Below are 15,654 nucleotides of genomic sequence, written 5' to 3'. Positions count from 1 at the left end.
CTAGAATCAGCCAAGCCATAGAGAGGGCACCCAAGACTGGCTATGATACAACCTGGCACCTGCCCAACCACCTTAGGTAAGTGCAGGATTTCAGGAGCCCTAAAAGCAGGGAATTCACCAGCAGGATGGCTGATGTCAAGGAAGTGGTGCCCTCCCTGGAGCATTTACTGCCCTTCCTCTCAAATCTTCACTGTTTGCATTGTCTGGACTTGGGTGGAGGCCAAGAGCAGCTGCCCTCCCTCCCTCTTTGGCCACAGAGGAAGTCTTGTCTGTTGCTGACACGGGAGATGGGTCCCAGCTGCTTTGGGATGAGACTGTTTACTCCGATGATTTCAATTTGGATTCAGGCCCAGCTTAGAGTTAATGTAGTTAGCCGGGCACTGGGAGCATTGCGTTGATGTGCATCGTCACCAGACTCTTACAACGTCATCCATGGCATCCTTGACTGCGGACACGGTCAGGACCAAGACCAGAGGCACCACTGTGGTGAACCAGGAGAGGGAGGAGATCTCAGGGATGAGCTGCAAAGAGAGAGAAACATTAGGATGCCCAGAAGGCTCAGGGGGATTTTCAACCGTGACCTGCCAGGCAGAGAGGTTAAAGAAGAGGCCAAGCCTGGGAATCAGCCTCCGGTTGCCATGAACGCGTCTATTCCGCTTTCTCTCTTCCTGCAGAGCACAAAGGAGCCGGCTAAGGAGGGGGAGCTGGTGGATTGCAAGAGAGCCGCCGAGTGTCCCTTGGAGAGGATTCGGGGACTGCTCTCTGCTGCCAAAGCAGAACCGCCACAGAAGCGGCTGAAGGGGACAAGGTGGTGGGTTCCAGGGTGTGAACAAACGGAGGGGAGCCAATGGGAGGTAGCCACCCAACCACTCAAGGGGAAGTTGTGTATGACTACGTGACTAATTGAAAGTCCCCCCAGGAAGGGGAGGCACAAAAGCCAGCCTACGTATGGTGCCGTGAAAAACTAAAAAAGAATGGAGCAGAAGGCGGGACCTATAGTTGTTGTGGTACACTTGACAGTTTGTCGGAAAACCGCCAAGCACCACTCCCCGGCTTGTGCTTGGAAAGCCAGAGAAGGCTGCAGCAGTGCATCTTCAACTCAGAAGAGACACAAAGACTCATCAGAACAAGCGAGGCAACTCTCCACAAACAAACATTAAAAGAGGCCCACCTCTTAGAGAGGAGTCGCACCCAAAGAGAGAGACTTGGCCGCTTACTGGACTTGTGGAAAGTAGGGAGGGCATCTAGCCTCAGGGAGCCTCCAGAAATGAAGGCAGATGAGAGATGTGCAACCGCAACACTTAGTGACAGCAATCCCTGCAGTCACAATTGTTGTTGTTAACTGGATCCCATTAGGTGAAGCAACTTCCTGGGAAGTCAGAAGGGAAGCTGGCAGGAAGTTGCAGCTCCCAGGCCTGCAGGCAGGGAAGTAAGTGGTGGCTGTTGCTGGGTGGGGGGAGGGAGGGAGGGAGCGAGTGAAGGGGGCAGGGAGGGTGCCCGAAAGGCGCAGCATGGGGAAGGTGCAAGGGAGAGTGTGCAAGAGGTGCCACAGAGGCTGGAGAGATTGTACCAGGTGGTGCAGTGGTCAGGGGATCTGTGGGTTGCAGGGAGGATTGGGGAGGGTGTGTGGGGTTGCACAATTGGCCACTGTAGTGTGAGTATTGAGTGAAGAGGGTCTAAGGGAGGGTGCACAAATGGGGGGGGGCTACACCAGCAAGTTGCCATCTTCCCTGCCAGTTTCCCCATTGCAAATTGGCAACCCATGAAACATGTGAATGGGTTGCCAAGAACCCGGATCAAGATTACAAGATTTGGGGGGTTCTGGGACAGCCACAGCTGTGAAGACCGAGTGTAACCATCATTCATTCAGCGCCATTTTAACCTGGTACAGTCACTGACTAAATGGTTGTAGGTCAAGGACAAGGGAGGGCAGCCCTGAAAGGCTCCGGAAGGAGCCAAGATCCAGGAGCTGTTCGGCCAACTTTTGTTCCTCAGAAGGCAAGGTGCCAGCCAGCGCATCCCGGGGCATTCTTGGGGTCCTCCCCAGGCGATGCCTGCTCTTTCAGGTGCCAGGGCCCCCTCCCTGCCCAGGCACACAGCAGAAGGGAGTCCAAAAGGAAGACTCACCTGCAAGATGAGCAAAACGAGGAAGTAGGCATTGGCGACGCGCTGGAATTGCTCGAAGAGGTTGAGAGGCAGGAAGGTGAACAGGTTGTACTTGGAGGTTTTAATGGAGTTTTTCTGTGGGCAGAAGATGACTGTGAGAAGGGTGGGAGTCGGGCAGCACTATTCACCCCCCCCAATGAAGCGCTGGAGGGCTGAGTGGGCAAGGAAGCCCCCCCTGAGGGTTTGGGTGGCAAAGAGGAGAGAAAGGGCATTGCCACCCCGAGCGCCCTGTTCCCACAGACCCTCGGCTCCCCTCTCTCCGCCACAGGGAGGGGTGGGTGGGTGGGTGGAGTGGGATCTGGTTACTTACAGCATAATCGAACTGCAGGTTGAAGGCCCGGTCATTTGCCCGCAGGCACCGCTCCTCCTCTGCAAGGCAAGAGGGGAGTTGGGTGCCAGGACTGGGAGGCTGAGGCAGCGGGTGGCAAGGCTGCCCCCCACCCCGCCTCTTGGCTGGGGTGGGGGGCATGATGATGCAACATTCAGGAGAGGAGGAGAGTGGGCAGACAGCTATGCCCCCTCCCAGGCAGCAGCCCTGGCTAGCTTTCAGCGAGCCTATTTCTCCCCCACCCCCAGTCAAGGGGTCCCTTCCCTATTGCCTGGGAGCCACGATGCCTTTTGGGGCCCAAATCTTGGGGTTTTCCTTGTTTACGAACACACGCACACACGCAGTCTGCCTCTGTGCAGCATGGGGGTACCTTCTACTTTCCTGAAGCTCAGGCCCACCCAGGAATTCCCACAGAGGGAGGGGGTACCAGGGGTGTTCACCTCTGCAAATCTTGCAGCAAGCTGAGTGGCAGTTACATTTAATAAACAAATTAATTAATTAAATACATTTAATAAACAAACAAAAAACCCACCTTGCCAGCAATGATGGGGTAGACTGGTGACTTCCTTGGGAAGCAGTGCAAAAAATGTGGGGAGGCCAGGGAGCAGGGGTGGGGGATGCCCATTGTGGCAGGGAGGGGTCCCATTGTGGGAGGAAGGTGTTGTGCCCCCCTGCTCAAGCAGTGCTGGGCAGGCCTCTTTGGGGAGGGGGAGGAAATACTATTCCTGTCCTATTGTTTCCTTTCGTTATATCCAATTAATATAGTTATTACATACTCATACTTATATATATGCTTATATATTGTATAGTTATTACATGCTTATGGTTATATATACTGTGTGACAAAATAAATAAATAAAAATAAATAAATAAATAAATTCAGTCGGGAATACTATTTCCCAGTCTGTTTACTGTTTCCAAGAGGCAACACAGGTCGCAGGAGTCTTGGGGTGTCATTTTGCTGCAGGGCCTGGAACAAGGCAAGCTTCCCCCTGTAGAACCCCCACAGCAGAGGGACTGTCCCAAGCCCATCGCAGGAGCCTGGGGCTAATTATCTCCTAGGACCAGCCTTATGGTTTCTGGACAAAATCTCCCCACTCATTTCTGGAAAGGCTGTGAAGTTAACCTACCCCCCCCCACCCCATACCCACAGCTGGCGTACCAGCCTTGAAAACCAGGGGGTGATGGGGGGTTGGAGCCATGGCACTGCCATGGCGACCGACCAAAGGAGGGTGTCAGGCTCTCTCTCAGGCAGCTTCACCCAAACGCCCTCCACCATGGTTCTCAACATGGTTCTGTCAGGGTTCCAAAGAAAGGAAAATATGGCCTCCAGAGCTGACAGGGTCACTGCTTAACAAAAGAGAACAAACATTCAGCTGCTTTTTTGCTGTTCTGGGAGACGAGAGACGGATCTGATGATGACGCATTGACTGGCACAAGCTTGATGGACCCTTCAAATGCAAAGGTGCTTCTAGGGAGCCTGAGGGGGTATCACCCCAGCCTCGCCTGGCTTGCTTGGTTATTGAGGGTGAGTTTGTAAAAGTAATCAAGCCAGCAGAAAGAGTAAAGACTTAGAAAGATCATGAAGCTGAAGTCTGAGGATGGTGGGTGCCCTGCAGATTTGCTAGAGGAGTCAAAAACGATGCTCAGGCGCCTGCAGACTCCTGCGGGAGGAAGACCGTAAGGGGGGGGAGCAGCCAGGGAGGCTGAGGACCCTTCCAGCAGCACCGAGCAGTCCCAGGTGGAGGAGGCAAAGGACACGCCCGGAGTGGGAAAGAAGGAAGCCGTGTTCCCTTCTGTGGCTTTTGCCTGGCCAAAATGGTGCCTGGTGGGACTCTTTGCAAAAGGACTTGAGGGCTGCGTCAGGCATGGGGCCGGGCTCCTGCAGAGGGGGTGAGTGGGAGGGGGCTGGGGGTCATGATCCTTCCAAATGATCTGGCAGAGAAGCACAATAAAAGAATGTTCACATCCAGCTGCTGGGAAGTCGGCCATCCAGCTTTTAGCTGAGAGGATAAAAACACGCTGTTCTGTTCTGCTCTGCTCCATCTCACCCCGATGGTTTGGTTCTCTGCTGGAAGAACATCTGGACAGAGAGAATAGACTCCTAGAGCTGGAAGGGATCTTGAAGGTCTTTTAGTCTACCCCCTGCACAAGCAGGAAACCATACACCATTTCAGACAGGTGGGTGTCCAATCTCTTTTTAAAAGCCTCCAGTGATGGAGCACCCACTTCTGGAGCCAAGTTGTTCCACTGATTACCATATTTTTTGCTGTATAAAACGCACTTCCCGCCCAAAAAACGTGGGTGGAAATGTCTGTGCGTCTTATACAGCGAATGTTGCTGAAGCCCCACTGGCCCCCACCCTTCGGCCTTTGCCTTCCAGCAACTTGCCTCCTTGCAGCAAACAGCGAACAGCCTGGTCAGCTTCAGCACAGCCTGGCTTAGCACGAGCAGCCGATTGGTGGTTGGATCAGCCTCCCGCCTATAAGCTGTTCCAGGCTGTGGGATTGCCACTGCCCATTGCTGCTGCAGCCGCCTATCCCCATTGTCTGGAACGAGCCAAAAATGGGACGCATGGCTGAAAATGGGACACATGAAGGTGGTGATAGGTGACAGTGGCAATGGGCGGTGGCGATCACCACCCATTGCCGCTGCAGCCTGGAACAGCTGATAGGCCATATTCCGGAAGGCCGATCTAACCGCCAATCAGCTGCTCGTGTTAAATCAGAAAGTGCTGAAGCTGACTAGGCTGTTTGCTGTTTGTTGCAAAGAGGCAAATTGCTGGGAGGCAGAGTAAGATTTTTTTTTCTTGTTTTCCTCCCCAAAAGCTAGGTTCATCTTATAGTCCGGAGCGTCTTAAAGTCCAGAAAATACGGTAATGATTTTAACTGTGAAGGAAATAACACCTTAATTCTAGCTCTGATTTCTCCTGGATTACTTTCTAGTCATCGCTTCTTGTTTTGCCTCCAGGTGCTTTAGAGAATAGTGGACCCCCTCTTCTCTGTGAAGCGTCTCATGCATTGAAAGACAGCTATTGTATCACTCCTAATTTTTCAGAAGAGAAAGCAGCTTCTAGAAATGTGACTGGGAGGGAGGCAGAGAACTCAGAACCATTGTATCAGGGGTGAAATCTACAAATTTTTGCTACCTGTTCTGTGGGTGTGGCTTGGTGGGTGGGTGTGTCCTGTGACTGAGTGGGCGTGGCCAACTCAATGTCCCTCACAGCCATGCCCACTCAGTCACAACCCCCCCAAGCCACGCCCACAGAACCCAGTAGGAAAATTTTTTAAATTTCTATTCTGCCTTTTCCCTTTCTGCGAGAGCGAGATGCCTGCATCTGAAGCCTCTCCACCCACTTGCCACCTGCTCGCCACCTGTTCTCCCTTCACCTTGGATCGGGGCCCGGGGCCCAGGGATTCACCATTCCCCGAGGCCCCGGAGCCGCCACCTGCCTCAACAGGGTCAGGGAATGCAGCATTCCCCAACTCTGGCCTTTCTCCGGAGCTACCGCCCACTCGCCCTTCGCCTTTGGTCAGGGCCCAGGGCCCAGGGACACCCCATTCCCTGAGGCCCCGGAGTTGCCACCTGCTCACCGCCTGCCTCAACCGGGTTGGGGAATGCACCGTTCCCCGACACCAGCCTTGTCCCGGAGCCGCCGCCCGCTCTTCCTTTGCCACGCGGCATATACTTACTTTCCTCCAGCGGCTGGCTGCCGGGAAAGGCAAGCGTCCAAAAGTTACCGGAGTTGCTCTCCTTTTTTTTTTATTGAAAAAGTTTTAAAAAACAAAAACATTTTCCCCCTTTTTTTCCCCTTCCCCCCTCACAACCCCCTTCCCCCCCCTCTTCCTAGGTCAATCACAAGGTATTGTTATACATAGACCAAACACAGAGTAAGATTTTCCCTTCTAATCCAATTAACCTCATCTGAGTCTTTTCATTTCCTAAACTCCCCCATTACATTCTAAAATAATACATCCTAATTATTCAAAGGCAATCTGATATCTCTTAATCTGATATCTGTTTTGTAAATAATCAATCCATTTTTTCCATTCAATTAAATATCTTTCCTGCGTATTGTCTTTCAAAAAGCCTGAGATTTTGGCCATCTCAGCCAAGTTAGTAACTTTCAATATCCATTCTTTTATTGTAGGTAATTCTTTTTTCTTCCAATATTGTCCAATCAGCAGCCTTGCTGCTGTTATTAAGTTCAAGATCAATTTAGTCTCAGTCACTGTACAATCCGTTATAATTCCCAAGAGGAAAAATTGCGGCAGGAACTTTATCTTCTTCTTCAAGACATTTTGAATAATCCACCAAATTCGTATTCTTAAATTGCTCTCCTTGAATATGCCGCCTTGTTCTATGCGCTGGCTGTGCAAGCCACACCCAACCTGCCGCTGATAAATAAATGAAATAAACGGTGTGCGCTTGCGCAGCCGGTGCATGGAACAAGCAGCAATGGCGGCGGCATATTCAAGGAGAGGAACTCCAGTAACTTTTGGACGCTTGCCTTTCCTGGCAGCCAGCCGCTGGAGGAAAGTAAGTATATGCCGCGTGGTGAAGGAAGAGCGGGTGGCGGCTCCGGGGCAAGGCTGGTGTCGGGGAATGGTGCATTCCCTGGTCCAGTTGAGGCAGGCGGCAAGCAGGTGATGGCTCTGGTGTCTCAGGGGAATGAGGCATCCCTGGGCCCTGACCAAAGGCGAAGGGTGAACGGGCGGCGAGCGGGCAGCGAGTGGGCAGCAGCTCTGGGGAAAGGCCGGAGTCGAGGAATGGTATATTCCCTGACACGATTGGGGCAGGCGGCAGCTCTGGGGCCTCAAGGAATGGGCCCCGGACCCTGACCGAAGGGTGAGCAGGTGGCGAGCTGCCTTCCCGGTGTCCCGGTATCCAGCTTGCGAAGGCTGGACAGTGGGCCGTGGACTGGTTCGGGAGCATGGCCAGCCAGCGATTGCTACCGGATCGGCGAACCAGACCCAATCTCTGCTACCTACTCACCTGATCCGGTCTGATCCGGTAGCATTTGACCCCTGCATTGTATCATATCTTTCAAAAATCCCAGAACACCGGGGGGACTACCAGAGGATTGGAAAAGAGCTGATGCGGTTCCCACCTTCAACAAAGGGGAAAAAAACCCACAGACCCAAGAAACTACAGACCAGTCAGCCTAATATCAATACCTGGGAAGATACTGGGGGGAAAAAATAAAAAAACAGATCAGTGAGCATCAAGAAACAAATAAGTTAAACTGGTAGCCAGCATGGTTTTGTTAAAAACAGATCATACCAAACCAATTTTATTTCATTCTTTGACAAAGTGACTAAATTAGTAGATCAGCAAAATGCTGTGGACATAGTATATTTAGACTTCAGCAAGGCATTTGACAAAGCAGACCACAACCTACTTCTTGTTTAACTAGAAAAATGTGGGATAGACAGCATCACCACCAAATGGATGTGTAACTGGCTGACAAACTGTACTCAACAAGTAGTCCTTAACGGTCTTACATCCACAAGGCAGGAAGGAAGCAGAGGGGTAACACAAGGTTCCGTCTTAGGCCCAGTACTCTTCAATATCTTCATAAATAATTTAGATGAGGGAATAGAAGGGAAATTTACCAATTTTGCAGATGACACTAAATTGGCAGGAATAGCTAACACCAGTGGTGGGATTCAGCCAGTTTGCACCCCTTCAGGAGAACCGGTTGTTAACTTTCTGAGCAGTTTGGCAAACTGGTTGTTGTAAGAAATCATTAGGGCAGAGAACCGGTTGTTAAATTACTTGAATCCCACCCCTGGCTAACACCCTTGATCCAAAAAGATCTTGACAGACTTGAACAATGGGCCCCATCCAACAACATGAAATTTAATGTAGAGAAAAGCAAAGTTTTACACCTGGGCAGAAAAAAAGCAAAGGTACAATTACAGATTAGGCAAAACCTGGCTCAAAAACAGAAACTGGGAGAGGGACCTTGGAGTCCATGGGGATGGTTGTTTAAACAAGAGTCAGCAACGTGCGGCAGCAGCCAAAAAAGCTAATACAATCCTTGGTTGTATAAACAAGAGGCACAAAATCAACATAAGTATTAGTACCTCTTCATAAAGCCTTTGTAAAACCACACTTGGAATACTGCATCCAATGTTGGTATCACATTACAAAAAAGATGTTGAGACTTTGGAAAAAATGCAAAGAAGAGCAGCTAAAACGATTAAAGGCCTGGAAACTAAAACATAGGAAGAACTGTTGAAGAATTTGGATTTGGCTAGTCTAGAGAAAAGAAGGACTAGTTGGGGACATGATAGCAGCATTCCAGTATTTGAGGGGCTGTCACAAAGAGGAGGGAGTCAATTTATTTTCTAAATCACCTGAAGGATAAAAACAATGGATGGAAACTAATCAAGGAGAGAAGCAACCTGGAACTAAGCAGAAACTTCCTAACAGTGAGGACAATTAACCAGCGGAACAGCTTGCTACCAGAAATTGTAGGTGCTGTATCACTGGAGGTTTTTTTAAGAAGTCTTGACAGTCACTTATTTGAACTGATATAGGTTCTCCAGCTTGAGCAGGGGGCTGGACTAGAAGGAAGGGACCTTGGAGGTCAGATTCAGAGGTCTGTTAGTGCTGAAACACTGTGTGGGTCTTCATCCAACATCAATGTCCAACTGTAATGAGCACAAGGTGGGGGGGCAATGCCCAGAGCCCCCCCGATCGGGGTTTCCGTCTCCAGGACCATGCAGGTACTCAGCACCCCCTTTTTCAAAGGAAAGGTCTCCTTTCCTTTGAAGTTCCAGGACTGCCCTGCCTCACTTTTAAACTTAGCAGAGCCCAAATCGATCGATAGTGGTCCCAGTGTGGCCAGGAAGAGCTCCTCCCCATGCAAACTCTGCCTCAGGAAGGAGGTGAACGGAATTATTATGCTGCTGCTTGTAAGAGTCCCCAAAATAGCACAGAGGCCCGTGGGAGAGGAAGAAGTCCGGCCACTCTTCCATTTAAGGTGCCGACAACTCCTTTGTTGCTCCCGGCCATGTCTTCCATGGCAACTGGTAGACTTCCACTCAGTGGTGGGATTCAGTCAGTTCGCACCACTTCGGGAGAACCGGTTGTTAACTTTCTGAGCAGTTCGATGAACTGGTTGCTGGAAGAAATCATTAAGGCAGAGAACCAGTTGTTAAAGTACTTGAATCCCACCGCTGCTTCCACTCCCAGCATTCCTCAGCCAGCCATGAGTTGAAGGTGTTCTAGGTGGCTTGCAATACTTAAAAAACCACCGGGGGGGGGGCATTCCTTCCCCCTTGCGCAGGGGTTCACAGAACATGCCGGTGGGAGAAAAAAGGGATCCAATCATTTTACTACCACAATGTCCAGGAAGGGATTCCACTGACTTCCAGGGGATCAAGGCCGCTCTCCACGGAGCAGTCAATCATTAGTCAGGTTTCACAAGGGCACTGCACTCCACTGTAAGCCTCAACTAGATCATGCAACAACATGGGAAAACACAATGTTGGCACACTCGGAGGCACACTTCTCTAATACATCAGCAGTTCCCATGCTGGTCCAGTGGCCCTCCCAAGTCCAGTTTCAGCAGCCCCCGTGGCCCCTCCACCAGCCCCCAGGCCCCAGAGGCAGAACTGGGTCTCTTCAGCTTCCAATAAGCGACGGCCTTCAGCCCTTCCAGACCATCTCTGGCCGGCCTGCTCAGAGGCCTGACCTGCCTGCAGATTCCCTAGCGAGCACTTTCAGAGCAGGCTGGCAGCTCCCCCGGGACCCAGCGCCCACATAGCCATCTGTCCCCATCAGCTCCCCCAGGACCAGACAAGCTTTTTGGCAGGGGGCGGAAATTAGGGAGGTCCCAGGTCCTCACGGCCAGGAGATTCAAACCCCTTTTGTGGTTTGTGTCTCTGGTGTCATGAATTCACACAGAGAGGAACGCCCACACACACAGAGGTATCCAAAGATGGGAGAAGACACATTCAGACAAGCAGAGGAATCACCACCCACCTGTCCGTGAGGAAAGCAGGGCTGGAATCCCATCCAAGGGATTTTGGAGTTTCAACTCCAGCAATGAAGACGGGTGAAATCTGGAAAAATCCCAGGATTTTCCTCCTTTTGGTGGCTGGTCCAACATGGACCTCCCAGGCCAGCCCCTGAATAGGCCTGCCCCACCTGTACTCTCCCCAGCACTGCAGGGGGCACAGACCCCAACAGCCTCCTGGCTTCCCCCCTCCTGAACTGACCCACAGGAAATATGGGGGAGGGGTGTCCCACACGCTTGAAGAGGGGTGACCTATGGGAAGCTGCCGGTCCTGCTTGGGAAGGCGTGAGAGGAGAACTGTCCTGCCCCCTCTCTCTCTCCCCCCCACCCCCCCCGCCCCTTGCCTCCTTGCCCCCCCCACTGCATTTCTGCAAAGAGAACCTGAGTGGGTTGGGGGGCATCTCTGGGAAGGAAGAATCAGCCCTGAGTTGAGACCGGACATAGCTGTGGCCTGCCCCTCGCTAGAGCCCAGGGGTCAAGGGGGGGAGGGAACCCCCAAGGAAATACTTGGAAGGAGCTGGCAACCTCTTTTCTGCCTTGTTGGGGTTGCCAACCGGCAGCCCCCTCCCCCCCTCCCCCACAGCCAAAGGCCCAGCCCACCCACCCCAAGCCAGGGATAGGGAGGGGGCTTCCCCTTAGGCCAAGGAACAAGAGGGGTTTTCCAAGTGGGGACCTTCCAATCCGCTTGCCTCCAGGGAGAGTCCTTGGCTGGGCTCATCCTTTCCAAAAGAAAAGCAGGAAACCAACTGGCTGCTTTGGCTGGGCTGGGCTGGGGCAGCAGGAGGCTGTGCGGGAAACCACAGAACTGCTTGTCGTTTTGGCCAAGAACCCTTTGGGAGGAAGGCAGATGGCTGCGATGGCCAGAGGGGAAGCAGGGAGTCCTCCCCCTTGCTGGCTTCCAAAAGACTTTGAGGGTCGGGGCTACCCCAGGGGTCCCTTCCAAGGGTCTCTGCCCCAGCCTCGGAGAGTGCCCTTCTGGGCGAGGACCATGAGCATCATCTCCTCCATGGACCCCTAGCAAGGTGGGCCCAAGATGGACTCTGCCCTCCCTTCCCATGGCACAAATGGGGCCAGAGTAGAGCTGGGGCTCCATATTCCTATTTGCTGACCCCCAGCGTCTTTTGGCACAGAGGTCATCTGGGAAGGGCAGACCAGCAGCCTCCCCCCCTTCATGCTGCCCCCTCTTCCAGATTAATGAAGGCTCAGGCGGGGTCTTGGAGGGGGGCAGAATGGGTCTTTCCTCCCTTGCCCGCCACCTCCCCTCCAAGCTCACCGCTTCCTGGGGCTGTGCTCAGGGTTCTCGACCTGGGACCCTCCGGAGAGGTCATGCCCAGCCTGCCACTGGTGCCCCAGGCAGTGGAGGCCTCCAGCGGGGGGACCGCATGGTCAGCACAGCGGCCAGCTGGTTCAGCCCGGAGTGGGCGGGGGGGATGGGTGCTGCACCCACACTCTGGGGAGCAGTGAGGGTTTGCAGGGGGAGGGGCTGGAATGCTGTGGAGAATCCTAGGGAGAGTCGGTTGGTGACAGTTGGAGGGAGAGGAGGCTCAGCCGGGAGATGGAGGGTGGCTATGCTGCCTGAAAGTGGGCAGCAGGCACACCGGGCCCCAAAGGCCCCCAAATGAGGGGGCAAAGGCCTTTCTATCAGTGGCTCCCGGGTCACACAAGCCAGGGATTTCCTCCTGTGGTTTAGCCCACGAAGAAATCTGCTTCCATGGCTCTTGGGCTCTCCCACTTTTCAGCCCCATCCAGGGGCAGGACCAGCTCCTAGCAGGTGCCCCTTTTAGAAAGCAGAACGAGGGTCCTGAAACGACGAGAGCCCTTACACACCGCTGCCCATTTCTGCTGCTTATGTGCAGCAGCTAAACCCCAGAGTGGGACGCTTGGCCCTTGTTTGTCTCAGGAGCCTGAAAAATCTGGGATCAGCCAGGAATACCAGCAACAGATCCCTGGGCACACGGGGGTGGATGGGGGCAGAGCTGCTTTGCACCAGGGCTGGCATGGTCCCAAATCACTTGTGACCACTTCCTCTCTGCCAGCCTTAAAGGCTGCCCTGGACAAAGCAAGGCGTGACTCAAACAACATGCCCCTTTCCTGGCTCCCTCCAACACGGCAGGACAAGGAGCCGAGTCCCTGATGCGGAAGGAGCCAGGGGAGGGGGAGGGGAAGGAGGGCTGGCTGCAGTCCAGGAAGCCCCCAAAGAGGCTTTCCGGGTATTGGCCTGGGCACCCTTTGCATGCGCTGGCACTGAAATGGATCCCTATTCCTCAAAAACACTTGATTCACGAGTGAGGTCCTATTTCCTGCAAGATGAAGAGCCCCCCCCCCTCCACTGGGGTCCAGTCCCCCCAGACACCTCAAGTGCTGGGGGCAGTAGGATTAGTTTCCCCATCTATTTTTAATGCATCACTTTACGGTTTGACAGGAAACTCTTCATGTACAAATCCAACTTTCTAGTTGTGCCTCCTGCATTTTGATGGAGGTTTGCAAAAACAAAGAAATAAAAACCCCAAAAATGCTTTTGTGGGGTTGGAATTCTTGAGACAAGACCCTCTGCAGATCTGGCCCCACCACCCCTCCTCTTGCAGGCAGGACCATCCGAGGAGGAGGAACTGCCATCTCCCCCCCCCTCGCCACTTCCCTGGCATTTGCAGGGGGTGGAGCTGGGGGCAAAGAATGGCTACCCTTCAGGGAAGGATTTACCTGCCCATTTAAGCAACACCTGCCAATGCCACGGGCTTCAGGTGACTGGCCACACGGGGCTTCTGACGTTCCCAGTGGCTCAGCAGCCACAGAGAGGGAGGGGAGGCCTGAGGCTTTGGGCTTGCAGAGCCTGCAGGATGTGAGGGAGGCGAGGAAGGTGTCACAGAAGCTCCAGCCCCCTGCCCCCCTTGGGGGCCCTGCAGAGCCCAGGAATGGGGCCACACCATAAGCTCCTGCTCCAGAAGCAGCTCAGGAGCCAGCAGTTGTGGGGTGGCTTCCCCTTGGGCTCTTGGGGTCCTGCTTGTGGGAGTCTGCTTCTCATGAAAAGAAGGCTCTCTATGGGAGGGAGGGCCTCCTCTTTTGGGTACCCCCATTGGGAAGAGGGCTCCCCAGTTCCTGCTTGTAAAATCTAGCTGCAGAGGAGGCCAGGCTGACCCTGCCCATCCTTCTGGGAGGCCTTCACACCAGCCCCACAAGGAAGGACATGGAGGAGTCATCAGGGCATCTGTTCTGCTCCCCTGGACATTTGACCAGAACAGCAGCGGGGTGAACTGGATCCCCTGGCAAACCTCTGGGTGACTTTGAGCAGAGCCAGGAGGAAGGCACTTGGGGTTGCCACTCAGGGTTTGGCCTGGGGCAAGCACGGCCACAGCCCTCTGGGAGGAAACGGGGCTCTTGCAGGCGGTGGCGATCCGTGTGAGCAAAGGTTGCTGTCCTTGCAGCGTGGAGCAAGCGAACCTGGGAACCGCAAGGGCATTGCCCTGCTCTCCACCTGTTCTGTGGGGCTTCCTCAGCGGATCCTGCAAACTCAGATTCTCCCAGGCCTTGCTGGCCTACAAGTGGCTCATGATCCCCCTATCCCACCTTGGCTTTCACCTACGCACATGACGCCCAGGGGAAGGGCCTGACTCTGAGCTTCTGCAGAGCTTCTGGATGATGGAAGACAACGGAGGAAGGCCTGACGGAGCATCCTGCCACATTCCTGATGGAGAGGGCAAAGTCCAGGACGATGTTCAGAGAAATAGAAATACTCTGCATGCGCATGCACACACACACTGTACTCATTAAGTAGTTCTTAATGGTACTACATCTACATGGAAAGAAGCAAGCAGTGAGGTACTACAAGGTTCCGTCTTAGGCCCAGTAGCAATAGCACTTAAACTGATATCCCGCTTCGCAGTGCTTGACAGCCCTCTCTGAGTGGTTTACAGCACACGGTCCCCAGCAATCTGGGTCCTCATTTTACCAACCTTGGAAGGATGAGGGAATAGAAGGGGAACTCATCGAATTTGTGGATGATACTAAGCTGGCAGGAATAGTCGTCAACGCCCTGGATGATAGGCTCAAGATTCAGATGGATCTCCACAGACTTGAACACTGGGCCCTATCTAACAAAGCAAAGGCAGCAGTGGGGATCCTGGAGGGGGGGCAGCTTTCTTCACTCACCCTTTGAGGTCTTCCTGTCCACGGATGGCGCAAAGAATGGCATCCCGCCAGCAGCCTCCACCAGCGCAGGCTCAGCTCCTGGGTCAGAAGAAGGGACGTTACTGGGGGAAGTTTGTGGGTCCTCTTCTCGCGCCGGAGGAGGGAAGCAGACACGGGTCACCTGGCAGGTCCGATTACGCAGCTGCCCGTCTGTCGCCAGCTGGCCAGGCCTGTGAGGAGCAGGTGGCTTGCGCTGGGGCCGCTCAAGAGAGAGCGAGTGTGTGTGTGTGGGGGGAGGGCTACCTGGCCTGACTACTCCAGATGAGGAAAGGGGGGGGGTTCTCACCTGGGTGCCAGTCCAGCCCCACTTGCCAGCAGCAGGTGCAGGAGCTCTTTCTGGGCCAAGTGGGGAACATCCATCCATCCAGCCCACAGGCCCATGGCTGCTCCTCCTGCGATCCAAGCCCCCCTGCTGGCACACCCACCCACCACGTCCCTGTGAGCTCTCCCTCCCAGCAGCCATCAGGGATGTCCAAGAAAAGCCCTCACCCCGGTCCTTTTGGGACGCAGTGAGGGGCAGCCCATGACCAGTGAGGCTGCTGGTTGGGATGCATTAAACTGCCCTTCCTGACCTCCAGCCTCACATCCCTGGCCTGGCACTTCTGCCCCTCTGCCTCACCAGCGCCCAGCAACCATTAATTGCTTAATAAAAACGGGAGCATAGGTGATGGGTAGATAGAAATGCACATGCTACTTATTTATTTATTCAATTTCTATAGTCATCCATCTCAAAGCAGTGACATAAGACCATTAAAAACAGTTACAGCATATTATATGGCAGTTGAGAAAGAAAAGGTCACCTTCCTTTCCCCATCTCTGCCTTTCCCCCTTCCCTCCTGCTCCCCACACATCCCTGACCCCACAACATGTTTAAAGATTTTTTTGGGGGGTGGGGTCAGTGCAGGTTGCCAGGGAAAATACACGTGAGACTGTTAACAATATGACC

General features: G+C 53.6%; 1 protein-coding gene across 6 annotated transcripts in view; it reads right to left on the bottom strand.

Annotated features, from left to right (window-relative positions):
• The window catches only part of LOC131192906 (phospholipid-transporting ATPase ID-like), an 86,510-nt gene that overhangs the window by 67,213 nt on the left and 3,643 nt on the right, over positions 1–15,654 (bottom strand). For all 6 annotated transcript variants that reach the window (XR_009153813.1, XM_058172482.1, XM_058172480.1 and 3 more), the window contains exons 2-5: positions 14,670–14,747; positions 2,477–2,535; positions 2,128–2,241; positions 423–521 (exon numbers count right to left, since the gene is read on the bottom strand). Coding sequence is in view for 5 of the 6 variants with exons in the window: in XM_058172482.1 (XP_058028465.1) it covers positions 423–521; positions 2,128–2,241; positions 2,477–2,535; positions 14,670–14,712 (315 nt within the window). In the remaining variant the exon portion in view is untranslated. The remainder of the gene's footprint in view (positions 1–422; positions 522–2,127; positions 2,242–2,476; positions 2,536–14,669; positions 14,748–15,654) is intronic.

The sequence above is a fragment of the Ahaetulla prasina genome, chromosome 2, assembly GCF_028640845.1.
Source record: "Ahaetulla prasina isolate Xishuangbanna chromosome 2, ASM2864084v1, whole genome shotgun sequence".
In the NCBI taxonomy this organism is placed as follows: domain Eukaryota; kingdom Metazoa; phylum Chordata; class Lepidosauria; order Squamata; family Colubridae; genus Ahaetulla; species Ahaetulla prasina.
Note: the sequence above shows the minus strand (reverse complement) of the source record. Positions and strands in the feature narration are given on the sequence as shown.